This window comes from Athene cunicularia, unplaced genomic scaffold (assembly GCF_003259725.1).
Source record: "Athene cunicularia isolate RWA unplaced genomic scaffold, athCun1 SCF_48, whole genome shotgun sequence".
NCBI lineage: Eukaryota > Metazoa > Chordata > Aves > Strigiformes > Strigidae > Athene > Athene cunicularia.
In genome coordinates this window covers 115-25964 of record NW_020799477.1, presented here as the reverse complement: position 1 = coordinate 25964, position 25850 = coordinate 115, and the positions used below count along the sequence as shown (strand labels likewise).

The 25850-nt window shown below is 45.3% G+C and overlaps 1 protein-coding gene across 1 annotated transcript in view; it reads left to right on the top strand.

The window, feature by feature from the left end:
- ZNF638 (zinc finger protein 638) overlaps nucleotides 1-25532 on the top strand; it is a 46972-nt gene extending 21440 nt beyond the window's left edge. The window contains exons 14-26 of the mRNA XM_026867471.1: nucleotides 900-952; nucleotides 1472-1603; nucleotides 1771-1899; nucleotides 2215-2256; nucleotides 4037-4177; nucleotides 6068-6193; nucleotides 10124-10173; nucleotides 14209-15619; nucleotides 16254-16319; nucleotides 18813-19812; nucleotides 23320-23412; nucleotides 24354-24472; nucleotides 25218-25532. Coding sequence (XP_026723272.1) covers nucleotides 900-952; nucleotides 1472-1603; nucleotides 1771-1899; nucleotides 2215-2256; nucleotides 4037-4177; nucleotides 6068-6193; nucleotides 10124-10173; nucleotides 14209-15619; nucleotides 16254-16319; nucleotides 18813-19812; nucleotides 23320-23412; nucleotides 24354-24472; nucleotides 25218-25277 — 3422 coding nt within the window. The 3' untranslated portion in view covers nucleotides 25278-25532. The remainder of the gene's footprint in view (nucleotides 1-899; nucleotides 953-1471; nucleotides 1604-1770; nucleotides 1900-2214; nucleotides 2257-4036; nucleotides 4178-6067; nucleotides 6194-10123; nucleotides 10174-14208; nucleotides 15620-16253; nucleotides 16320-18812; nucleotides 19813-23319; nucleotides 23413-24353; nucleotides 24473-25217) is intronic.
- The last annotated feature ends 318 nt before the right edge of the window (nucleotides 25533-25850 follow it).

Genomic DNA, 25850 nt, shown 5'->3' with positions numbered 1-25850 from the left:
CTGCTGTTGCGAACTGAACGAGAAGGCTTTTGGGGCCAGGAAATGAAGATGACACAGGATATGAGAAAAGAAAATCTATTAGGATAGGTTCACTGACTGAAACATAAAACAAATTCCTTGTGATCACTGAAGTGGCTCAAAACCTCCAAGAATTACATCTTTCAGCAGACATCATTTTTTTTTACCTAGACCTTTTCAGTGCAACGTAGGGACTAATTCTTTTAATCTCACCGCTTTCCATTGCCTGCTAGAGCTGGTTCAGTAGCTGCTCTTTTCCCTGTATTTTAGAACTGATTAATAACAGGCTTTGCTTCAAACACAGCACGTGTCTGTTTTAATTCTCAGTTACTGTGCGTGTGACAGTGGAGACAGGACAAGGTTGTAGCTGCTGAGCCTGTTAGAGGTAGATACAAACATTTTACAGGAGAAGTGATTCTCCTTTGCCTGCACATGCCTGTCCTGGGTGAGTGCTCTTTTCCTGTCTCCTGCTGTCTGTGTTTTTGGAGCCTCTCACTTAACCACTGTGGATTTGTCCCAGGAAAAAAAAAGGAAAAAGATTGTGTGGGCACATACTGTGCACCTGCGCAGTCCCTGTGTGCCCAAAGGAAAGTCTCATGGTGGTGATTATTCAGCTGATAAGGTCCCAATGTCAGCAGAGCATGCGTGTGCTAATCGAGGGATTTTAGTTAATTTTTTATCCCTACTTAAAACTGTTCTTTCTGGAAGCATTTACATAACACTGCAAGTGTCTCACCAATGTCATTTGTCTCCGTAAGTTAAATGAAGGAATATTACTTCATTTTTCACGGTGGCAGTGGTGGTAGAATGAGTGCAAGCAGTTCTGCTGACTACTAAATGAGTCCCTCATTTTTTTTTTTTTTTCTTTTTTTTTTCTTCAGAAGCTACGATAACAACTACAAAGAGCGAAGAATCAACAGAACCTGCTGGCAAGGTCAGTCTAAAGGTGGTTGACTTTGTGGAAGTTGTAAGTACACGCTCGGTGCTATTTCCAGCTGCTGGTGTGCTGTCAGAAAGACTCCATTTTAAATCCCCTGACTGTTAATTTCTCAGGAGAAATAGCGAGGGGTTTATTTTCTCCTCGCTGTTTGAGATTTGTTAGACACCTGCCACGTTACCTTCTGGCTTTTATTTTTCCCTTGGAGTCTCTTAGTTTCTAAGGTTCGTTTAGGTTTAGCTTCCACGTAGACAGAGCCACAATTAAGCAATGACATAATTAGGGAAAAGGGTTACAAAATTGTTTAATATGCTTTGCTACTAAATCCTGAAAAGGTTTAAATGATAATTTGGTTTTGGGGTAATTGCAAGTGTCACAACATGCTTTTAAGCAGGCACCAAAACCGGAGGTTTTAGATAGTGAAAATAAATTCTCCCTTGAGCTAACGGGTCCGTTTTGATTTAGAGTTGAAGAGATTTTTAATCTTTTATAATATTTACTTTTGTTTGATCGCAGGAACCTGATGATGTATGTGTGGTTCTTATTTCAAACTTGCCTGAGAAAGGATATTCTGTCGAGGAAGTTTCCAACCTAGCAAAGCCCTTTGGAGGACTGAGGGATGTACTGATTTTATCATCTCATAAAAAGGTACTTGATTGGTAGTTGGTCGTGTTTCTACCTGGAGAAACAGCAAATGGTTTTTTAACAAATGCAAATGGGATAATGTGGTGCAGAAAGCACTGATGCCAGATGCTTTTGGTAAAATGCCAATTTAAAAAAAAAAATTTTTTTTTTTTTTTGTTTTATTTTAAAAGGCATATCTTGAAATAAATAGGAAATCTGCGGATTCCATGGTTAAATTTTACACCTGCTTTCCAATGTCCCTGGATGGAAATCAGCTCTGCATCAACATGGTGCCTCAGTATAAGACTGTAAAAGATGAAGTAAGTCATAAAAGCTGCTGAAATTCTAGGGCTCGTGGTAACATTTCAGCGCAGAGCAGGATTTTGTGTTTAAGCTGATTTTGTACACTGCCACTTAGAGCCAGTCTGATGGTGTGTCCTGTTAAATGTCTTTTGGGGTCCTGGTCCTGAGAATAACCCAGATGTCAGAAGTCTGATGCTGTTGATTTTATTAAGAAAGCAGAAACTGAAAAGTTGTGGGGAGTCAGCGAGTGCCTATGAGCTGCTGGTAGTGAAGCTGTATTTTACAGTTCAAATCTTATAATGCTTTTTTTTTTTCTTTTTTTTTCTCTCAAGGAAGCAATATTTACTGGTATAATTAAAGATTCTGACCCTAAGGTAAGTTATTAACGGTCTAACTTCTCTGTATGCTATCAAAATATGTTACTTGAAATTGGACTAGTGTCCTTCATGCTGAAATATTAGCTAATTGAACTGCTCTCTGGGCTTCCTCTAGAATTAAATGTTTATATGTGTTTTCATGGGCGAAGGAGCAGGGAATGGAATGAGTAAATGTTCGCTTAGTTTAGCTCCATGATGCGTGAAGTGCAAGGAATTAAACATTTAATAGTTGAGTCCTTTGAGACCCTCTCCTCCTGTTACATTATTTTCATCTTCTAACAACAAGCTGCTGACTGCTGTAGCGCGGAGAGTCTGCCGTGTTTGCCTGTATGTAGTGCCACCCGTTTTCCCAGATATTTTATATTTTATAGACAGATATTTTAGTTTAATTATCAAAACGACTTCTATGCTTTGTCCAGCGTAGTGTGTCTGCCTGCTTGTCCCTCCCTTTCGTCCACGGCCCGTGGTGCAAGTTGGCAGTTGTACAGAGCATTTTTAGACAGTGTAGGTGGGTAGAGGTTAATGAAATGACAGCTTTCAGGTTTTCTGTGAAAAACATTTTCAGGATATTCCTGATGGAGGGTCAGTTGCTGGGTCTGAACGTGTGTCTCTGGGCTTAAACAGCTGGCACAGGAACTTCTCAAGAGTGACTTTAAGCCCCGACTTGGGTGTCAGAAGCTAATTGAATTGGGTTAAAAAGCATATTGCAAAGAGCCTCCAACCATGAATCGCTTTCCAAGAGCCCCCCAAAGGCTTGAATTTTCAATTGCAAATGCCTCTGGGGGAGATCTGCTTTCTCCTTACGATCCGTGTTTGGCACGGACAGAAACATCTGAGTGTACTTAGTGCCAGCGCCCTGCTGCCGCGTCCTACTCCTGCTTCTGAGCTGCTGCTGGGGAAATATTTCTTTTCTGCTCCTGGTAAAGTGGTGAATAATGGAAGAAAAACATACCAGACCCGGAGAGGGGGGCAAAAATCATCTTGCTCCTTGGGAGTGACTGTTGTGTTTCTAAAGACACACAGCTTTGGAGTATTTGAAGACAAGATTCTTTAAGGTTTTGAAACTCTACTGGCACCTTTGGACTTTGTGTCCTGGCATGACAAGAAATTATGTTTGCCCAAGGATTTTTATGTTATTGCAAACTGATCAAGCAAAACAAACTCCCAACTTAAAAAGCAGGACTGGAGCCTTTTGGATAGGTTTCTACGCCTTGAACAGTTCATAATCTCATTAGACAGTGTCTGCTTATCAAAATACCAGATTTTATTTAAACTTCAGCTGTGCTTTGCAGCATTCCTTAAAAAAACTTTTACTTGTTAACCCCCCTCCACTTCTACTAGTTAAAAACCAGGATTGGAGCCTTTTGGATAGGTTTCTACCCCTTGACCAGTTTATAATCTGATTAGACAGTGTCTGCTTATCGAAATATCAGATTTTATTTAAACTTCAGCTATATTTTTGTGGTGTTCCTTAATAAAACTTTTACTAGTTTAAAAAAAAAAAAAAAAGAAGAGATAATTTAAAATAAAACACTTAACTGTATCCTTTTGTTATTCTTTACTGGGAAATATAGTTGGTTCTTGTGATACTCTGCATAGAAAATTAGAAATCTGATGTGAATCTGCAAATGTGAACGTCAGATGTATGTGAATGCTCTTTGTTGGCAAGACCTGAGCAATATAGCAGCTTTCTGTGGGGCTTTTCTAACCTGGTTCATTAGTTGCTGATAAAGTGTGTTACACAGTTAAAGCAAGTTTTGTCATCGATTTTCTGTAGGTAAATACTGAAACTATTCACAGTCAGTTTGTGCATCTCGGGAACTTGCCAGATGATGGATACAGAGAACTCGAAGCAGTTTGTGTGGGACTTCGATTTGGAAAAGTAGATCATTATGTTGTACTGAAGAATAAAAACAAGGTAAGTATTTTTTTTTTTTATATGGTGCAAAGTACAATATTAGGAAGCAAAAAAAAAAAAAAAGGTAGGTGTTCCATCTTCCAGTACCAAGAATGAGCGATCAAAGTTTCTGACTCTTTCTTAATTATCCCGAACAGGAAAATAGTTTATTTTATTTGTTGAGGTCACTGGGGAAGTAAAAAAAACATCCAGTCAAAACAAACTTTGGGCTTTTATCTAGGCTGAAGTATACAAAACCAGTTTGGTAGGCTCTGAAAGTAAAGCTTCCCAGTGGCTGGAAAAGTTATTAACCTTTGCCATCACTGTTGTAAGTGGAGGGAGAACGAGTTCCCATCTTGTAGGAAGCTGGGGGGAAAAAAAAATTGATGAGAAGTGAAAATGTCAGAAGGGCTGTAACTGCTTTTTGTTTTGGGACAGTTCAGAATGTAGTGACTTGATTTTCAGTTTTCTAAAATGTTGTTCTTTTAAATTTTAGTGTTGCGATTTTTACACTTAATCATGGATTTTTATGGACTGGATTTAATTTACTCTATGTGTATATGTATTTTAACAATTAAAAAGCAATTGTGTTCTCATTGTTCTGAGCTATTTTAAGTGTCCGTCTGGTGATAAACCACAAAACAGGTGAAGATGCTTGTAAGAAGATAGGTGATAGTATTTTTCTTTTTTGAAACTGAAACTGCTTTTTAAAATTTTTTCAAATGTAATAAAGAGAACTTTGCAGTCAGTAAAACATCTAGGGCCAGTTTCTAGACCTTCAACTAATTTTGTTGACTTGAACATCAAATGTTTTAATTCCACTGAGTTGAATGTGAATGCACTTTGTGGTGGAAAGCTGCTCCATCAGATACTTCCTGGTCTGTTTTCAATAGCCAGAGTTGTAGCAAAGATCTTGGAAAGGCAGAGGTGTTTTTTTAAGGAAAAAGAAAAAAAAGGGAGGTGACTTAGCTAAAACATGCTTTAAAATGTAGAAAAGGAAAGAAGAGAGAGAGGAGTAATGTCGTTAATAGCAGCTTTAGAATGCAGCTAGAGCAGCTGGAAGATTTTAAAAGTGACTTAAAACTCGTGTTATTTTTCTTGATAGCTGAAAGGTAAAGTGAGAGATTCCTAGTGGAGAGACGAAGGTTTGTGTTAGGCCATTCTGCTGTTTCCCTGATTGAGGTAATCTTGCAGTTCGTGTCGTGGGCAGGCGCTTTGCCTCGCCCTCACGGGAAGGCTCGGGTGAGCTCCAGCACCGCCGAAGCTGGATGTGTCCAGAAACCCCAAAGTTGGACACACGTGGGGAGGGAAGCTCCAGGCTCCACTGTTTTGTGATACTGTTATTTAGTTAGTTCTAAAGATAATTCCAAACGGGAGAGATTGCTTTCTTCAGCCTCTCAGAGAAAAGAGAGGCCACTGGTCTCTGTATCCAGACCACAGGATTTAATCAAAAAATGCTGCTTATAGCTAATTCAGCATGAAGATGTTGGCACCTTTCAGGAACACAAGCTGTCACATGCTCTGCCAACTTGATTTATTAAACTTGCTCTGCAATACAGAAATATTTTGGGTGTTCTCGGCCAGGATGCTGGTGATCAGAGGTTTTGTTCACAGAACCCCAGAATCCCGGAGGTTGGAAAAGCCCTCGCAGCTCTTCCAGCCCCACCATGAGCCTCCCCCTGACCATTCCCAACTCCCCCAGATCCCTCAGCGCTGGCTCAGCCCGACTCTTCAACCCCTCCAGGGATCCCGGGGACTCCCCCCTGCCCTGGGCAGCCCGTTCCAACGCCCAACAGCCCCTTCTGCACAGAAATCCTTCCTCAGAGCCAGTCTAAAAAAAGATAAAAGGAGGAAAATAAGATGACAGAACAGTTATTTGAAGCTTATGCTTTTTTCTTTTCTTCCTTTCAGGCCATCCTGCAGCTGGACAGTGCCAAGTCTGCGCGCTCCATGTACAGCTTCCTGAAGCAGTACCCGTACAACATGGGTGAGCATACCTTGACCTGTACGTTGTCACCCCACGGAGACTCTGCCGAGGTAAGATTTCTTCTTTGCAATGACACGTTGTTTGTGTGGAACAGCAGCACCTTTCCCTGAAGAGCAGCTCACGGTGGCAGTGTCAGTATTTCCTCCAGTATTCCCTGTGCCTGCGGGTGAGAGTGAAAACTGCAGCAGCTGGGAACTGGATCAGCTCGTCTCTGTTCTGGGATGTGGCACGGGTGGGAAAGTGTGTGTTGCTGTTTTGTCTTTTGTCTCTCTGTATTTTGTAAATACATATGGAATCTCCACCGATAAAAGTATTTCTTAATGAAGGATGAAGAGAAGAAGAGGGAAGGCAGCTGTTTAGTACTGGTTAGAAAAGGAGTGATAATTGAAATTAGTAAAGTTTTTTTCCTGATCTAGTTTGGCTCATCCTGAGCAGTTCATCTGCTTTAGTCCTCTGGATTCTGGGCCCCGGTGCTGTGTCAGCGTTGGTCTGTGTGCCCACAGCTGCTTCCATCTCCTCTCAGAGATGAAACAACTCCCACCACGAGCAGCTCCCACTTGTCTTCTGGTGGTTTGCTGAGGGAACAGCAACCTGCAGCAGCTGAGCGCCGGCGAGGAGGGAGCTTACGGCATGTTGCATGGGATAATAAAGAGCTTGATGAAAGAAATGCAAACACTAGCCACGTGCTAATAGCCTTCTGGCTCCCAGGGTGGAGAACGTAAATCCAGACGTGGTCCCTCTCACAGTGTGGAGGGAAACTGCCATTTACTCCACGCTTGAGCGTGAGGGGTTTTTTATTTCCCTTGTTCTGCATGCCCTGTCTTCTCGTTTTTCAACTCCTTTTTCATGTCCTGACCCAACAAAATAATCGCTTGTCTGGTGATTGACTCTCCATCTCTTGCCAAATGTTCCAAACTATGTTTATTTTGGGGGAATAGAGGTTGGCTTTTATTCCTCTGAACTCCAGCTAGATTTGTTCTCCAAACTTCATACATAACTGGGAGAACAGGGACCAACTCACCAGTTCAGCAGGAACTGTAGACTGTCAAGATTGAGACCAAAATGTCTATAGGTATTGTTTCTTTTGGTGTTTTTTTTTAAATTTTATTTTTAATTTTTCCCACTGGTTATCTATGTGAGTTCCATTCTTGGAGCTCTCATCCCCTGTGTGGTGTTGTCCCTTTTCAGAGGCAGGACTTTGGGATACCACTCAAGATGTGCAGGGCCTTGTAGGTTTTTTCCCTTCACTTTTATTCAGCACAAGAGAAAGTGCTTAATGATAACAAGGGCATTGGTCTGTTACTTCAACAGGGAGGAAAAAAAAATAAGTCATCCAGCTGTGGACTTGCTGAGCTGACACAGCTGTCAGTATTTGCACTGAGCACTGGATGGAATTTCAGGGTTATTTTAAAGAAGAGGTTGTGTACTGATCATTGGCTTTATATCCTGGTCTGTTTTCTGTTGTCTTGGCAATTTCTTCTGCTTTATTGAGAAGCACCCTCATCTGTGACGTCTGTGGGGTGGCTGTACGGTGTGTTTAGGATTCACGTTTTAAGGACAGCAGAGGTTTAGGTGTAGGCTTTTGGTGGGGCTCCCCTGGAGCAGTTGCTGGGTTGCCTCTGTGACGGTTTAGGACCCACGGCCATACACACCAGCTGTGATCTGGGCACCGGGTGTGTTTTTGGAGTGGATTCGTCGTGCCCCTTTCCCAGTAAACCAGCTGCTGCTGTGCACACAGAGCCTGGCCTCTGGCTTCTCCCTTCTGCTGCTGGCAAGAGCCGGGGTTAGATGTTCCAAGAGTTTTCCCCTCTCTCCTCTTCCCCACTGCGGGGATGATTCTCCCCATCACTGACGCTTTGTATGGGACAAAATATGCTCTTCTCCCCAGCCACTTCACTTTGTATTTCAGTTCACTTAGTGAACTTCAGCTTATTTTAAAGAACATAAATGATAATTGTTAGATGATGTCAGATACATTTAAAAGTAATAGCGTTTATTAGACATAATTTTATAGCTGAAGAAAAGAAGGAAATCTTCAGGCTTAGGAGCTTTTTCTCCATTTTAAAGAACATAAATTATAATTGTGCTAGATGATGTCCGATACATTTAAGAGTAATATATTTTATTTATGATTGTGTTAGATGATGTCAGATACATTTCAGAGTAATACTTTTTATTAAACTAATTTTGTAGCTGAAAAAAACAAGTCAGTCTTTAGGCTTACGAGCTTTTTCTCAAGTCTAGAAAACATAAGTAATAAGGTCCCTCGGCACTGAAAACCAAGCAAAATATCATTCATTAACGTGCTCATGCTAAGGAATGGCTGTCAGGGATGCACTGCGGGACTTCTGTGATTCAAATCTCCTTTTTATAGCTGATCCCTGTATCTCGCGTTGCAAGAGAATAACGTGCCTTTGTCACTGCGTTTCGTCAGAGGGGAGTTCAGTGCCAACAAAGAATGGCATTCACACTCTGTTTTCAAAATACTGTTCCTTCCCAGCTGCCCACTTCGGGCAGTACAGAGTGCTTGTCTGATTTAGAGGTTGCCCAGCCAGATGTGGTGCCAGGGCACAGTAACAGCAGTAATGTAAGTGCTCGCTTCATCCCATGAAAGTTTTGCTTCTCTAATTTAGCTGAAAACATCTGAATGCTGCTGAAATAACAGAAGTGGGGGGAAGCTCCCCTGCCTGTGCGACTGGGGCGCAGGGTGGCCGAGCCGGGCTGTGGCGGGGGCCATTCTGGTCTTTGTTGCAGCATCTGTGCTTTTGTGCTTTGGAGATACACTCCTAAGCTTTATTTTTATCTGTAGCTGAGGTGGAGAGAAAAAGGCCTGGTCACACCGATAAGAAGAGAAAACTGATTTTTTATTCCATCTGTTGTTTTTCACTGCGTTTTGAATCTGTTCCCTCTCGTCCATCTTCTGGCTGGTGTTGCCAGAGTCTGGATGACACGCCTGGGTACCGTCAGCACGTTAAACTTGTAACTCTGTTGACCATAAACTATTTTCTCTAGAAGCTTTTCAATCAGAAGCTAGTCTGAAGGAAAACCAGAATCATTTAAAATTCATTATAACATGTTCAATTTGGCACTTAGCTCTGGAATAAATGTTCTTAGAAAGGGAGAAGTGAAGGCTTTGGAGTTATGTGCATAAATAAAAGATTAAAGTGAATTCTACGTGCGCTGAATTTATCTGATGTTCTTTCTGATAGTCTAGTCTTCAAATTAGTTTGTGGAACACCTTCAGAAAAGAGGTTGAGATTTCAACACTGAGTTTTTAAAGCTTTTTGTTTCTTTCCTTGGACCTATGCTGCTAACTGCAGAGCTCGGCTGGTTTGGGGTTGTCTTTTTTTTCAGAAGACTTCATTTCATTTAACATTCATTCCATGAGTTTATTTTATGTAAAGTAGAACACGTCGTCATCCTGCAAGAAACAAATGCAGATTTTAAGGAAGAGAAACCGGCCCTGGGTTTTCTGCAGATACTCGCTCGACGTGGAATGTGATTTGTCTTTAGGAAAGGTGTGCGGCTTTTTTCTGTAAAATACTGTCACGCTGACTGCGTTCGCCCCGAGCTCTGCAGCCGTCGCTAGTACAGGAAAGAAGTTGCTGTCTGGGAAAAGATGTGTTTAACGTCCCTCTCCCCCAAATATATCACAGCCTAAAAGCTAATTCTGCTCAAAAACCTGACAGCTTTGAAGATGAGGTGAACAAAACAGCGGTGTGCCACGTGTTCTGTCTAGTAACTTCTAGTAAAATCTCGTACGCTGCCACACGCTTTTGTTTGTCACCTTATGAAATACGTGTTCCGTGGGGAACGGGTTTTGAACAAACAGTTTGAGAATAGTTTACTGTCGTTTGGTCTTTCTGGTGATAACGTGCCTCAGTTTGGGTCCGTGGTGGTGTTAATGAGCTGAGCGATGCAAATTCGGGGCTGATGCTTCTGAAAGCCGTCAATACTGAACCCTGACTTTTACATTTCAGGCTGAAGTTGTGAAAAAAGAAGTGAAGAAAGAGGAACCGAGCAAAGGAAGGTATGCTTTTTGTGTATTTAAGGGGTTTTTTAATATGTTTCTTGTTGACGGAATGCCTATCCAAGATGGAGCAGGTTGCTGAGCCACCTCTCTAAGGCAGCCTCATGGCAGGGCCGCTGGGAGATCCATCAGCTTTACCCTGTTACTCTCTCAGGCTTCTGTGTGTTCTGTGTGTGCAGGACCTGTAGTGGATTGCTGTAATGTGGGTGATTTCTTTGAAATCTGGGATTTTCACAGAACGTGGTCAAAGGGGGTAAATAAAATCCCGTTTTCTGTGTAGCTCGTTGAGTTATTGTTTGACTAATTTGGCCAGGATTTTACCACAGGTCCTGGAAAGTATGTTTGGATTTACATGTTGGTAAGACAGTTTTTGGTTGTATTTAACCAGGAAGCGAACGCTTTATTTCGTCCTGCAGCGCTTTCCTCTGTCAGAGCACCTGGCTCTATTGTTTCTGTTTCCAAATGCTAAAAATAAACTGAAACTTCCTTGTTTAACTTATTAACATTAACTTCATGCTGTAATACAGGTCCCTGAATCGATTTGCAAAAAAATGTTTAGGTGCTATATTAACATCAGAACCTAGAAGTGGTGGTTTTGGTATGTTCCGTTTAAAATTGTTTTACAGACATGGCTTGTAGTGAAATTTCTAATTGTGGAGTGACTATTTGTTGGTTTTAGAGTCTTGATTATGTTTTTTTTTTTTTTTATAAATGGATAGATCATTCTAAGAGTTCTTGTTAACAAATACAACTTAAAACACCTTCTGTGATTCAAATCCATATTTCTGGATAAGTTTTATCATTAAAAACAAAACCAAACCCAAACCAAAACTGTGTAATAATGGTCCTAAATTTCAATTACAGGGAATGCCATTATACTATTACGGACTGTTCCTATATTTCCAAAACTCGTTTCTTTCAAAAGTAAAATGAGGCTCTCCTGATTTCATGAGACATCTGCTCAGACCCCAGTCGGTTCTGGAAGCGTTTCGGCTCTCGGCTCTCTGGGCCCCACACGCAGGCAGACACGCAGTGACCTTCATGCCCCCACACTGGTGGGCTGCAGCTACCGGTGGTCGTTGTCACTTGTCACAACAAGTGACTCCTCCGTGAATCCCATCTCCTGCCCAGTATCCTGCTGGGGCTGGTGAACAGATTGGAAAAGTGACGTTTTGCCCTACAAGTACCACTACACACATTCTCCTTGTCTGAGGCAACTGTCGTCTTCTTGTAAGCCTGCGTGACTTGACTGATTTTTTTTTTTTTTTAAATTTTTAGTTCCATTTAATAAGAAGCAGAAATTATCAGAAATATTATTATATATATTGAAGACCTTGTCACATGTTTCTGGGGAGGGAAGGAGCAGCAAAATTTGGGGAGCAGAAGGGGTTGGATGGATGAGGAGATGATCTTGAAAAGCCCTTGGCACGCCCCGGGAGCTCGCTGCTTGCGCAGCCCGAGGAGGTCGCTCATCTGACCCTTTTGTTGGGATTTGTTTTCCTCAGCTAAAATAGCTGAAACTTTTCTAGGCCGGGTTAAGCTGCAGGGACCGTCCCGCTGCCCTCTGAACCCCGAGCTGCCCCGTAGGAAGCAGGTTGTGTCTCTGCTGGGCCGTGGGCTCTGTGCTGGCCTCTCCAGGGCTGAACTCCCCACTCAGGCAGTTGATGCAGGGACGTCCTGCGCAGAAACCGAGCCCCAGGTAGTGTTGGTTTCACCCTGTACCCTAACTCCTGTGCAGGAAATCTGGCAGGACTACGTGCTCGCTCTTTCCCAGTGCCTAACGGGTCTTTTAAATATTATTTCAAGCCTCTCAGTGCTTCCTCAGCCTCATCGTTATCTCTGCACATTGCTGCCTCTGCAGAGCTCTCCTTCTGCTGTTTGCAGCCTGGTTTCAATCCATCAGTGTTTTTTGGAGACTGTGAGAGCTTTGTGGAAAGCACAGGGTGGGTGTTGGCATGACAGGAGACATTAAAGTCCCGAAAATTCAGAGACGGTTCACTGGAATTGCGCAGAGGATAACACACGTGTGCTACGCACTCTGTAATTAGCGTATGGTTCTAGTGTTCAGGGACGTTTTCTGTTCCCTCCCAAAAAAGTATAAACAGAGGCTGTGGGGTATGATTTAGCAAGGTGTTGGAACTTGTATTTATTTAAGCTTTCCACATGTCAGTGCCAAACCCAGCCTTTCAGAGCCGCGCTTCTGGCCGTTGTGCTCTGACTCAGCCAGGGAGGGTTTTGCCATGCAGGGCCCGTCGGGTGTAAATCTCAGTGGATGCTCAAATAGAAGAGAAAATTAACTGAAAATGTTCTGGCTTCTGGAACATGAACAACGTTTGGTTGATGTCAGAACACCACCTGTGTTGTGACTGAGTAAACCGTGATGGAAAAAGCAGCCCAGGCCTGACAGCGTGGCTGCTCGTGGGGGCACGCTCAGCCCAAAACATTTTCAGGTAACAAATTTAAATGGATTACAGGTTTAAGAAGCCTCATAGAGACGAGCAGGGTGTTGGGACAGGCGAAGCTGCTTTTCTTTCATAAGGCTTCAGCTACTGGGAGCTGAGCCGCTCGGGCTCTGATGGAGACTTCCCGCATTTTTGCTGGGAGCGGGACGCTGCTTTGCTGGGGGGGCCGGGGGGAGTCCCTCACGGCGTCCCTCTGGCCCTCAGTCAGGGCCTGGTACACCTACACCCATTTTAAATCAATGTTGGGAACAGTATTGAAGCAGAATTCATGGCCTTTCTTCTGTCCTCTCACGTTTGTAGCGGCAGAGGACGGTGCCCTCAGGTCTGGAGGAAACCTTTGAGATGGGTGTTTTTGTTGTGCTTGCCTTAGCAAGTTGATGAGTTTGCCTGTTCTCATCTTTCTGTTGACTCCATGTATTGTGTCTTCGTCTCGTTAACCCTCGCATCTGGCCACTTCAAGACTTAACGTTTTTGTCAGCGCTGAGTTCCATTTGATCTGGCCTTCCCATTTCCTCGCTGTCATCGTGCTGGGAGTGTTCCCCAAAGGGCAGGCTTCTCTGCTCTTTTTTATTTTCACAGGGGTTTATACAAACGTGCACCCTTTATTCATACACTGGCCCTGAGAAACCGTAGCTCAGGCTGCTCCACTGTGCATAACCCCCGAGGAATGATGTGTGTTTGCTGCTTTTGTGTTTGTTCCGATGCTTAGCGAGGCCGGCAGTGTGGGTATTCCGGCACCTCTCCATCTAGAGATGCATGAGGTGGTGGGACGCTCGTTTCCTCGAGCTTGGTGGGAAAAGGGGCACAGACATCTCTAATTTCAGTGGCTCCCAAGATCATCTACGGAGGATTCTTTCTTTCAGAGAAGAATAATGCAATTACTGTAACTGAAGTTCTCTGAAAAGCGTTATCCTCTGCATTGTCATCTTGGGCTTTATTATCCGGGGAGCTGACAGTGGGATTATACTGTGAAAACAGAGCCTGGCCCAAAGGAGCCTCTGGGCACGTATTGTGTTCCCCGCTAAAGTGCAGTTTAAAACCAAAGCGACCCCTCCCTCCCCCCAAACTTGAACCCCTCCCCAAAAAAAAAGCGCAAACTTCAGACTTGTAGCTACTGGAAGAGGCCTCTAGGTTGGTGACTGCAGAGTCTGCTGTCTTCAAACATAGCAAAACTCTGGTAAATCCTTTCTAGAGGGAGACTGAAGCTTTATTTTCACTGCGTTTGCGCTTTCACAGTCTGCCTTGCATCAGAGCTTCTAAATTGCAGGAGTTTGTGTCAGCGCTGAGGCCGCATCTGTAGCGAGTGCTACCTTGAGAGGTCTGACTACAAGTAATGTAATTCGAAGTGTGAGAGGCTTGCGGTGCTGAGGTGGATTAAACAGAAGCATAAAACTAATCACCTGTTCGCCTCAATATTTTTAACCATTTTAACCCTGATAGGCTAGATTTCCATTTCCAAATGCTAAGCACTAATGCGTCAGGAAAGCCCCCACCATTGGCGTCAAGAGGTTTCTGGTAACTGTAGAATTCTCAACATAGTTTGATTTCTTCTGTTTTTTTTAAATGCATTTAGCTCTGGCTTGAAAAAATATCCAGAGGGATCAGGAGTGGTGCAAACAGCAGCTGCTAATCCTCCAGTAGAGCCTAGTGTGGCAAAGAAAGAACCCCTTTCCATCTCTCATGTCAAAGACGAGATGTCAGCAGGACAGATAGAGCCCTCTGAGTCCCACCTGGAAAGAGCAGTAAGGGAGTCTGCTGCGAGACTGGCAGAAACGTCTGCGGAGAAGGCGGACGCTGGAGTTGAAGTTACTGTGGCACCTCTCAAATCTGCTGAGAGCGAATCGTCTGGGGCGAAGTCAGAAGAGCCGCCGCCTTCCCGCGTGGAGAAGGAAGAGGCGGTTAGAGAGAATCCCAAGTCAGCGTTGTTTGAATCTGCTGTTGTATCTGCTCCAGAGAAGGAAATTAAAGAGAAAGAGTTGTCTGCTCCTGCCGTTGAGCCTCCAGAAGAAGTGCCCGAGGTGGGCAGGGCACAGGCTGGGCCGTCAGGGCGTGCCGAGGAGCCGGCAGCGGGCGATGCGGCGGGGCCCGTCCCCGCAGCGGGGCCTGTCCCCGAAGCTGTGCCCCCTGGTTCTGCTGCAGCTTCAGTGGAGATGGCGTCACCTGCTCTCACACAACCAACCAACCCCGTGGATGCTCCTGAAAAAAATCCCGTTTCTGATGCTGTGAAAACCAACCGTGAAATGCCCGTAACGCAGATAACGGAGAAGAAACCTGTCCTTAAAACTGGGGCGGCCCTGGAGAAGAACGTGGATGACCCAGAGCTGAAACCAGAAGAGTCTGCACTCAGTGTTGGAAGAGCTGCGGAAGAGAACCCTGAAAAGTTTCTGGTCAAGACTGGGGCAGAGACAGAAGAGAAGCTTGAAAAATCTGCGGCCAGCGTTGAGGCTGCTGTGGAAAACGCTGCAAATACTGTCAGTGAGAACAACGAGGGAGGTTTAATCAAAGCCCATCTAAACAAAGGAACAGGACCAGCAGAAACCGATGAGACCTGCAAAGCAGATACGTTAAGCTCCTCTTTATCTGTCAAGGAATCTTCCTCTGTTGGTAAAACAATTTTAAAGGCAGTGGTGTCTCTTCCAGATATCTCAAAGTCAAGGGTTCCAGTACAGAGAAATGAGCCTTCCCTGTGTAAAGGAGGGGAGCAAAAAGCTCCTGAGACCCAAGGCCAAGCGTCAGCGGAGAAGAAAATGACACCAAAAGAAGCGGCTCATCCGAGAGCTGGTAGCGGCCGATCGAGCCTGGGAGATGGCGGCGACAAATGTAAAGTGAGCAGAAGTGCTGTGGTTGATGGAAAGGGAGGCAATGGGAGGAATTCATCTCCGCAAGAGAAGGACTCGCGAGTGGAATCTAGGGCTAGTTCAAAACAGTCTCAAGAGGGAGAGAGTAGATCATCCAGCACGAAGAGAGACAACAGCAGCAATAAGGTGAGGAGGGCAGGAAGGCTGGTTCAGTGTGCCTGATCAGTAACTAACTCCATGCTTCTCTCAGATGTTGAGTATAGGACGATGAGATTATGTTCCCCTTCCCTTTTCAATAAATCAGCTGGTCTGGGCCAGCAGACAAGTTGGAATAGCGAGATGCGGGCAACCAGTTGCTTTTTAGATGCAGTGTGTGCAACGCAAGTACGTAACTGGTTCGAAAATGCTGCTTGGAAAAAGTTGCAGGAAGGTATTTTTGAAGCAAGTCTTTACCGAGTGTCATAACTTTACGTTCTTGGATTAGTTCTGAATGGGAATTAATAAGCTTTCTGTCCTTTTGTGAGTTGATATTTGCACTGTCAAGGCCTGCACAGACACTGGTTACTGAAAAGAGGCTACTAAGCAAGGTATTACCTGTGACTTGTTACTAGAGACTCTATGCCTGGACTCTACCCACTGACGGTTGGCTTAGTTCTGTATTTACCAAGCATGTGATCAGAAGCAGCAATCTGGACAACTTTAAAAAAAAAAAAAAGTTCATTAAGGGCAAAAATAGTGGTGTTTTTTTATTATTTTTTTCTCTTGCGAACAGGTTAGTTGGCTTAACTGATTTCATGTGAACTTTTGTCTAATTTTGCAGGCTTCTGCCGGTGGCAACGCTAAGACTTCAAAAAGTGGCACTAGCAGCAGCGCCAAACAGAAGGAGGTAAGGATGGAACTGTAAACGAACTTAAAGTAGATTGTCTTGAACATGTGTGTCTGGGTGCTACGAATCTTCAGCGCCCCGCCCGAGGAGATTTTTTGTGCTATTAGTCGTTACAGACTCTGGGCATAAAGCTGGAGAAAGTCAAGTTGGAAGAGAAACTTAATTCAAGGAGTGTTAAGAAGATGGTTTGTTCTCTCGGATATCACTTGTGTGAGTTGATTGATTGGATCCCCAGCTGCCTGCCTGAGCTCTTTATTAGTCGTCGGGCTTGTGAGAGGAGGAAGGGAGGCTGAAGTCTTGTGGCTCTGATTTTGTACAGCAGGAGGTGGTCAGAGCTTCCCCATCCCGTGGAAGGTGTTTCCAGGGGTCGTCCCGTGGAGCATGGATTGCAGTGAGGTTTTTTGGTGCAGTGTTGGTTGGAAGGAGAGCTTGGGAGCCGCTTCACTGCTCTGTCGGCGTTTTTACAGGAAAGTGAAAAGAGATACCCTCTCTCTCCTAGGTAGCTTGGGCTTTTGGAAAGAAAAGCAGAAAGAAGGTAATAAAACCCCATATTGATAAGTTTGTAGAAGTAGTGTTACGGGATCAAATCAGAGATCTACCAGGGGGAGTAGTGGGTCCCTACGGAAAAGGGATTTCTGCGATAAAGACCTGGATCCTTTTATTAATCTTCATCCCCACAAACTCCTCACATCCCCAGCACGGTCTGTTTGTGCAGTTGATGGCAGCCATGGCAATAGAGAATACTTTCATATCTCATGTTCCAGATGTGTTTGTTAATCCCCGAGAGGGAACTCTGCACCCTTCGAAAGACGGGTTTGTAATGTTGGTTCTTACTGCTTTATTCTGCCCTGCAACACAGCTGATAAGAACCAAGCTCTGTGTTCTCCTTTTCATGGAAGAAAGAATACGGTAATGTTTGAGTTCAGTGAAATGTAAGCAGATACTTTCTTCCTTTCTCTTCACTGGGCCCACCTTGCATTAAATGTTCCTCAAGTTTCCACATCAGAATGCGAGCGGAGGCATACATCATTCCTAGTATGAGTCAGTTTTTGAAGAAAGAAAGGGAAGAAAAGGCATATAGCCTCTGAATTTCAGATTACTTTTTCTGCGGAAGGACTGCTTTTAGTATTTTTTGGCTGCAGTTGTACTCTAACAGAGGACAGTTCATCTTGCCTTACAGTTCTGCTTTGACGGGGGGGGGTTTCACTCGTGTTGGACTGACTGGTATTTGATGATAGGGTGGGATATTTTAGCAAAAAAAAAAAAAGAACTTTAGGATTGTTCGTTGAAGACATTGACTGCATAATTTGGGGTGGGATGGGTATTGGGATGCATTTTACTGGCTGAAATGAATTTATTGATTGACTTCAAGTACCCGTCTTACCTTACCCTACTGCCCTGATTATAAAAGCGTAGCTGCTTGACAGTGCACAAAGCGCAGTGCTCTGTTCCAAAAACTTCACTGCTGTCTATTCAAATAACCTAAAAGTAATTTGGGTTAATTCACTTTTTTTTTATTAAGCTCAACATCTATCCATATATCCTCCCCCAGATGCTCTCGGCTTCCTGTGCCATTAAAGTGCTGCTAATTGTTTCCAGTGGTCCTGGAATCAGTTGAGCCCTGATGGAAGCTGGCATGGTCACACTGCAGGGCAGGAGGGGTGTGAGGTGCCAGAGTGCAGGAAGAGCTTGTCACTGACTGAGGAGAGTTAGAAAAGGTCAGGCTCTGTCATCTTAAACATAAAAATCCAGGGAGGGATTCGCTGGAAAGCTGGAGCTTGCCCCCTGGCCCCTAATGGCAGACGTTGGCCCGGACAGCAGCAAGTCTGCCCGAGCGTCGGTGGGGCTGGGTCAGACCTTAACAGAGAGGAGAACGATCTGGTTATAGAGGAGCAAAGGGAAGGTCTGGTGCTGGCAGCCCTTCCCTGGGCTGCAGAGAAACCCAGAGGGTCATTAGGAGATGGAAACCAGAGAGGAGAGAGCGAGCAGTGAGGGGTCATCAGGACACGGACTGGTTTGCTGGGTCAGCACGACTGACGCAGCCTCCTGGTTTGTAGCAGCAGCGTGCGCTTTGGGAAGGGGGTGAGACAGGGCAGAAGACAGGAATCTTTTTGAAGGATGCTCTGGAGGTATTCAGATTTTCCCTGATTTTCCTGTGAGCAAGTGCAATACCACACATGAGTATTCATGGTGTCCATCACAAGAACTGGGCTGACATAAATGTTATCTGTTCATCCGCTGTGTTCTTGGTGAAAAATGCTTTGGGTTTCTCAATTAAATCTGTTCACTTAACACAAATGCTGATAACGAAGGCTCTTCCACATGAGACTAAAGGCCTGAAAGTTTTTTTTCTACCCTCAAGTTGTGGGTTTTTTTTCCCTGCCTTGAGCCAGCTTTAGCATGTCAGTGTTTTTCCTCAGGCCCCGGATGGAGGTGTTTGCGTCACTGAGGGAATGTTCAGGTTTGTTACATTCACATTTTTACACTTCCTAGGAAGAAGAGCTCTTTCCATTCAACCTGGATGAATTCGTTACTGTGGATGAGGTCATAGAGGAAATCGAGTCTCCCATTAAAACACGACAAAACCCCCCCAGGGGAAAGAGAAAAGACGGTCCTAAAACGAACTTCTCTTCTGAGCCTAGTTCCAAGAGAAGGAAAGGGAAGAGCTCGGCAGCGCGCGTCGCTGAAAGTGAACTCTCTTTTGTCACTTTGGATGAGATCGGGGAGGAGGAGGATGTGACTGCACAGCTCATGGGAGTTGCTAATTTAGAAGCCCTCAGTGACCCGCAGGGCCTGGTTGTGGTGGACGAAGTGATGGAAGAGGAAGAACTTCTGTCAGAAGCAGTAAAGGACCCGCAGGCGCTCGTTACGTTGGATGAGATCGCGGAGCAGGAGGAGCCCCGTTCTCAGAAAGGTCTCCCCGGGGCCGGTTTTGAGGAGCAGGATTTGAAAGCTGAACCCTTGGTGACGGTGGATGAAATCGGTGAAGTTGAGGAGCTGCCTCTGAATGAGCCCGCGGACCTGAGCGCTGAGGATGTGCTGAAACACAAGGAGGGGGATAAGGTGGCTGCGGAGGACGCCGGGGATGGTGCCTCCTCCCAGGTGCCCGATGATCCCAGCGCTCTTGTGACGGTCGATGAAATCCAAGAGGACAATGAAGATAACCCTCTCGTGACCTTGGATGAAGTGAACGAAGATGAAGATGATTTTCTGGCTGATTTCAATCGTCTGAAAGAGGAACTAAACTTTGTTACAGTAGATGAAGTTGGAGAGGAGGATGAGGAAGAAGAAAATACTTCCCCAGGGAAAAATCTGAACAAGGATGAAGACGATGAAGATATTGTTGCTGTTGCAGGACCAGAAGAGGAAGAAATTGCTGCCATTGCAGGACCAGAAGAGGAGGATATTGTTGCTGTTGCAGGACCAGAAGAAATGGAAATTCTAGGAGATATGAGTCCAGAAGAAGAAATGATTGCAGTCTCAAAGTCAAAAGGTAAGAAACCTCTCACAGTTTCTAGAGGAGAAATAGAAAAGAAGATGCTTGTAATCAGTGCCACACAGCAAATAGAGGGAACTGAGAAACCCAAATCTTTGCCAAAGTTAACGAAACAGAAGCTGAGAAAGAAAAAGAGACTGAGAGTGAGCAGTGGCCTGAAGGTACGATATTTTATGGACGAGTTTTACAACGCAGCTTTCTTTTGAGGTAAAATTAAGCAGCGTGTTGATTTAAAGTATTTATTTGGTCTTTATAATGGATAAAATTGGGGAAAATAGTTTCTTTTCTTGCCTTTAATGTGAGGCCTGGTAAGCTACCTAACACCATACAGATAACTGATAGTCTGTAATTACAGAGCCAAACTTCATTAAACCGAGTGAGTTAAATGTTTGAGTTTAAACTGTTCGGTGTGAGGAGGAGGAGGCTGAGGGGAGCCCTCATCCCTCTCTGCAGCTCCTGACAGGACATTGCAGAGAGGCCGGGGCTGGGCTCTGCTCCCAGGGGATCAGGGACAGGACAAGAGGGAACGGCTGGAAACTGCCCCAGGGGAGGGTCAGGCTGGGCAGGAGGAGAAAATGTTTCCCAGCAAGAGTGGTCCGAGAGTGGAACAGGCTGCCCAGGGAGGGGGGAGTCCCCATCCCTGGGGGGGTTTCAGGGCCGTTGGGATGAGCTGTGGGGGATGTGGGGTCAGGGAGAACTTTGCAGAGTCGGGCTGAGGGTTGGACTCGGTGATCCCGATGGGCTTTTCCAACCGGAATGGTGCTGGGGTTCTGTGAAACGGAGCAGGCACACAGGTACAAAGATGGCTGGACCCAGAGGAAAAAACGTAGCAGAACATCTGTAGCGATGTTCTAATAGTCATAGCAGGGAGCCAGGCGGGCAGGGCTCTATATAACCCCCGCCCAGGAAGGGTTTGGGGCAGAGCAGGGCCAAGGCTGGAGGTGGTGTAGGCAGGACCGAGCTGTGGGTCTCTGTGCCAGGGCCCGGCAGAGCTTGCTGTGTCTCACGTGGTGCGAGGCTGCAGGGCCGGAGGAGCTGCAGAAATCTTGCTTAAACCAGAGTATTTTAAACTTCAGTTTCCGTAAACATCAGGAAAGGGATTAGTTGACTGTATACACCCCCTAAAAATATTTATATATTGTTTTAATCTTGCTGTTACAGACCAGGGGTTCTCAACCTTTCCTTCACCACAGACCCCCTTTAAATACCTTTTGTGGCCGTGGACCACCAAGAGTTAATTCAAGATTTAAAGCACTAGACTGCATCAAATACTTATTTCGGTTTTCTCATGAAGAGTCTTCAGATTGAAGAGAAGAGGAAATAAGTTAAACTGCTAATGCACACACACACAATACCTTTATTTCAGTGATTCCATATGAATTTAAAATAATGGCATCAACACTTACCTTGCTCAAATGGTCCATTTTATGGTATTTTAACGCGCTAATTCCGAATTCGATGCCAATTTTTCCATTAAAATTTTTACAATCCTTCTCACCTCTCATACTTGAGTATTGGAGGAGCATTGAGGAGGTTGTGGGAAAAGGAGGCGCAGTGCTTGCCACGGGCCAGACCAAATGTTTCCAGGCTTGGACATTCCCCAGCCCTGCTTTAAGCTTTCACAGACCCCTGTGACGACATGGCAGCCCCCCTGGTCTGCGGAGCACAGGGTGAGACCCACAGCTCTAGAAGAGTGTGTTACAGAGCGTGAGCTTCCCTGTGGAAGACATTTACTGAAAATACGAAGTTAGAAAACTATGCTCTGTTAGAAGTAAATAGACACCTTAAAATATCCAAGCCCGGGAGTTGATTTCTGATCTAACTGGTAGTGACAAATGATAATAAATGTATTTGATGCACAGTAAGTTTCTCTCTGCATTGTAAAAATCTCAGGCAAAAGAGCTGGACTGCGGAAAAAATGAGTTCCTCCTAAATTTGAGAAGTGGAACGGAAAAACTGGGAAGGAGAGGTTAAAGTGGGTAAAATCCTTTTACTCAAGTCATAAAATCTGAATCCCACAACAGAATAGGAAGCGGTTTATGGATTGCCCTGGGCCAGCAACTGCGGGGGCGACAGTCCGAGCGGTGCAGAGCCACGTGGCAAACGGGAACTTGGTGTGTTGCGGGGAATCCCAGACTGGTTTGGGTGGGAAGGACCTTAGAGATCATCCAGTCCAACCCCCTGCCCCGGGCAGGGCCACCTTCCCCCAGCCCAGGTTGCCCAAAGCCCCATCCAACCTGGCCTTGAACCCTTCCAGGGAGGGGGCAGCCACAGCTTCTCTGGGCAGCCTGTGCCAGGGCCTCACCCCCCTCACAGGGAACAATTTCTGCCTTAGATCTGATCTAAATCTTCTCTCTGTCAGTTTAACCCCGTTCCCCCTCGTCCTATCCCTCCCCCTGATGACGAGTCCCCCCCTTTCCCTCCCCCCTTTCAGCCCTGGGGGGCCGCTCTAAGGTCTCTCCGGAGCCTTCTCTTCTCCAGCTGAACCCCCCAACTCTCAGCCTGTCCTCACAGGGGGGCTCCAGCCCCCCCAGCATCTCCGTGGCCTCCTCTGTCCCCGCTCCAGCAGGTCCGTGTCCTTCTGCTGTTGGTGCCCCAGAGCTGGACCCAGCCCTGCAGGGGGGTCTCCCAGAGCGGAGCAGAGGGGAGAATCCCCCCCTGGCCCTGTGCCCACCCTGCTCGGGGTGCAGCCCAGCACACGGGGCCTTGCTGGGTGTGATGTGGTGAGACAGAGCCGTGGGGCGCAGGAGGGCAGCGCTGTCTCTCGTGTTCTCCAACAACTTCCTGGGTTTTGTTGTTAAGGCAAAGGATTTACTGCATTAACCTTTTGTAGGACAAGTTGGTGTCTGGTTTATCTGAATGTAGAATTAGAAGGAAAGCAGATATTTTTGATGTCTGTCACTTGCCTCTTGGGCTGCTTTGATAGTCTAAAACCCAAGGACCTTGTTTATCTTGGAACAGAGGAGGCTCAGCCCAACTCCTTGTCTCCAGACAAATCTTAAAACGTTGATTTTGATCTTTCTTTTGTTAATCCAATGACGTTGGTTTTGGCTGGTTCCGCAGTGCTGCCGTTGGACCTCGATTCGGGTTAATTGAGGAAAGCTCGGTAGCTTCTAGCATAAAGAGTTGAGATTTCTGTGATCATCAACACGAAGTCAGGTTGAAGCTGCTGCGAAGGGCTGTAGAGGGAGGCAGCTGGGAGCAGCGGTGGCACGTCTAAGAGCGCTGTGGGGTCAGGAGGGCTTTGGGAGTCCTTCACTGGGGTGGGTTTTGGAAGATTTTCCTGTAGGGTTGATGTCAGGAGTCCCTGAAAATTGCTCTGTGGAAAGACCCAGCCGAGTGGCATAAACCACAAGGCCCGGTGGGGGGGCGGTTCCGAGCAGTAATCAGCCATTACAGCTAGATGCAGAACACCTTTTTTTAACTTACACCTTTAGTTAATTTATTCTGTGTTTAAGAATATATAGCCATTACCTTTGTTTAACACACATTTCTGGCCTCCAGTAGATCAGCTGGGATCAGCAGATAAAGAACCGGAGCCTAAGCAGAAGAAAACGGCTTCGTCAGATGTTTCCAAGCCACAGAGCACTCCAAAAGGTAAAACCAAAAAAAAAAACCCACCCCACATGCTCCACTTCTCTTGCTGGAAGGCAGGTTTCTTGCCCAGTTGAAAATGCCTCCTTTGCCTCGGTACCACATCGAACTTCAAAGCCATGGCCCATACAAAATCTGTTTTTTTTGTCTTGGCTCCCACAAGTGCAGGTTCAACTACAGTTTATGCTGTTGCCTCAACAGCAGCAAAATGGAAAGTTCTTTTTTTCCTAAAATGTACAAATATAGGCTTATTTATTTAGAATTAGCACAATGCAGTGTAATATTTACTGACTGTTGTAATCCTGATACAGGGTTTATTACCAGCTTTCAATGTGTAGAAAGGAGGGAGCTGTTTACACAGTTTTAAAAATGTCTGTGTGTGTATATATGTGTATATATATTTTTTTTTTCTCCAAGATCCTCATCTAAAATACTTTTTCTCCAAAACGACTGCTAACACCTGAACTCTGAAAGAAGTTGCTAGGATAATATGGATTCCTTCCTTGCCTGATGGCTTTGTGTAATATTCTCTGGGACAGAAAATGCTGCGTAACACGCTGCAGAACAGAGGTTGGCGAATGAGTCGTATAGAAAAGACTTGCTAAGGCCAAAAGATGCTGAGGTAGTCCCAGGGAGCGTCAGCTCCAGAAGGGCAGGTGCCCTGCACTGCAGAACAGTACGTGTCCTCCTCTGTTTATTGAGACAGGGCAGCTGGCCAACTCGCATTAGAAGCCTAATTTTTTAAATACTGAAAAAATGTAACTAAATTCCTTCCAGTAATAACAAACTGTACAGATTTGGCTAAAGGAATCTGATCTTTAAAAAAAAAAAAAAAAGGCTCCCTTTTGAAGCTGCGCTTTGTTTCTGGGATGTTTTAAAGCTCTGCTTTGTTCCTGGGATGTTTTAAAGCTGTGCTTTGTCCCTGTTGTGTGCTGCCACTCCAGATTTGGATTACCTAGTGCCAAAGGCTGGCTTTTTCTGTCAGATCTGCTCGCTGTTCTACGCAGATGAAACCTCTGTCAAAAATCACTGCAAGACGCTGCTTCATCAGCAAAACATGGAGGTAACGCTGAAGCTTCCCCACACGCACTGGCGGGGAGGGAAAAAATGTTTGTTTTAGTGAGTGCTGAGAATTTCCTAGTGGCATAGCGAGCTCATGTTAATACTTGAAGGGTTTTTTTTTAATTTTAAACGGGAATGTGGATGTTGTTAAATAATTCAAGCTCGTCACCTGCATAAAGCCTTCCTTACCCAGGAGGGTGAGGGGATTGCTGTTGTCTTCCCTTCTTTTTTGAGAAATGATTTAAAAAAAAACCAACAACCCCACGCAGCGTTGTGTTGGAAAGCACAGTTTTGTCAGATTCCCTGCCAAAAAGTGGCAGTTTCTTCCCCTGGGAGGTGCTGAGGTGAGGGATGGAAAAACTGGGAAGGTATTTTATCCACGTAGACTTTTGTAGGGCGGCTGCAACAAATATTCATAATTCAGTGAATATTCAATTAGTGGTTTCTATCACCTGACCGGTCACAGGCCCCCATCATCGTGTGAACTCCCAATAGTGACTATTTTGCCATATGCCCGGTAAAAATTCCACTAAAAATTCCAATTCCACTAAAAATTCCTCTCGGTGATGGTGTGAGTGTCGGTTTGTGAGCAAAACTCGTGAGAGTTTTTTTGGTGCGGATCCCTCGCTGTCAGTATCGGGAGCAGGATGACGGTTATGAAACCTGAGCTGTGTTTGGAGCCGGATCTTGTCACGGGTTGAGGAACAACAGCGAGGTTTTTTCACTGCCTGCCCTTATTCCTACAGAAATTCATGGCCCAGCAGAAGGAGGAGGATAACGGTGGAGAAGAGCGGAGTTCAAGGTGATCAGAGGGAAGAAGGATTCTTTCAGTGAATTAAACTTAGGGTCCAGTCAATTTTGCGTATTTTGTTATGTTTTAATTTGTAATTTTGTTTCAGAAACAAGCATTCATGTTGTATAAATTTGAGCTCAGTATAGACAGACCGAAAACAAACCATATGGTGGCTTTGATTTGTATATCAAATCATCGGACTTGGAAGAGACTTCTTTTACAAGTGTCGACAAGAAATAAATGTTCTTACTGTATAGTTACCACCGGGGCTCTGCGTGTGCTGTGATTTATTGTGTTCGGTACCTCGGGGTCACGGCAGAGACCGGCAGGGAATGCATTCGCCCCCGAGATCTCTCTGGGTGAAATTTCCCCCCCTGCGGACGCTGCCCCAAAGCCACGACCCTCGGGGTGGAGAGTTTGGTGGTCCTGTGGATGGTTACGCTCCCTGCGGCCGCCTTGTTCCTGGGGGCTCTGCAGCCGCACGAGAACCTCGTGGGAATCTCGGGGAGATAAAGCCAATGGGGGGAGCAAAGCCCGTTCCGCCCAGCCAGGGAGGTCACTGTCCCTTGCTGTTTCTCCTTGGGGA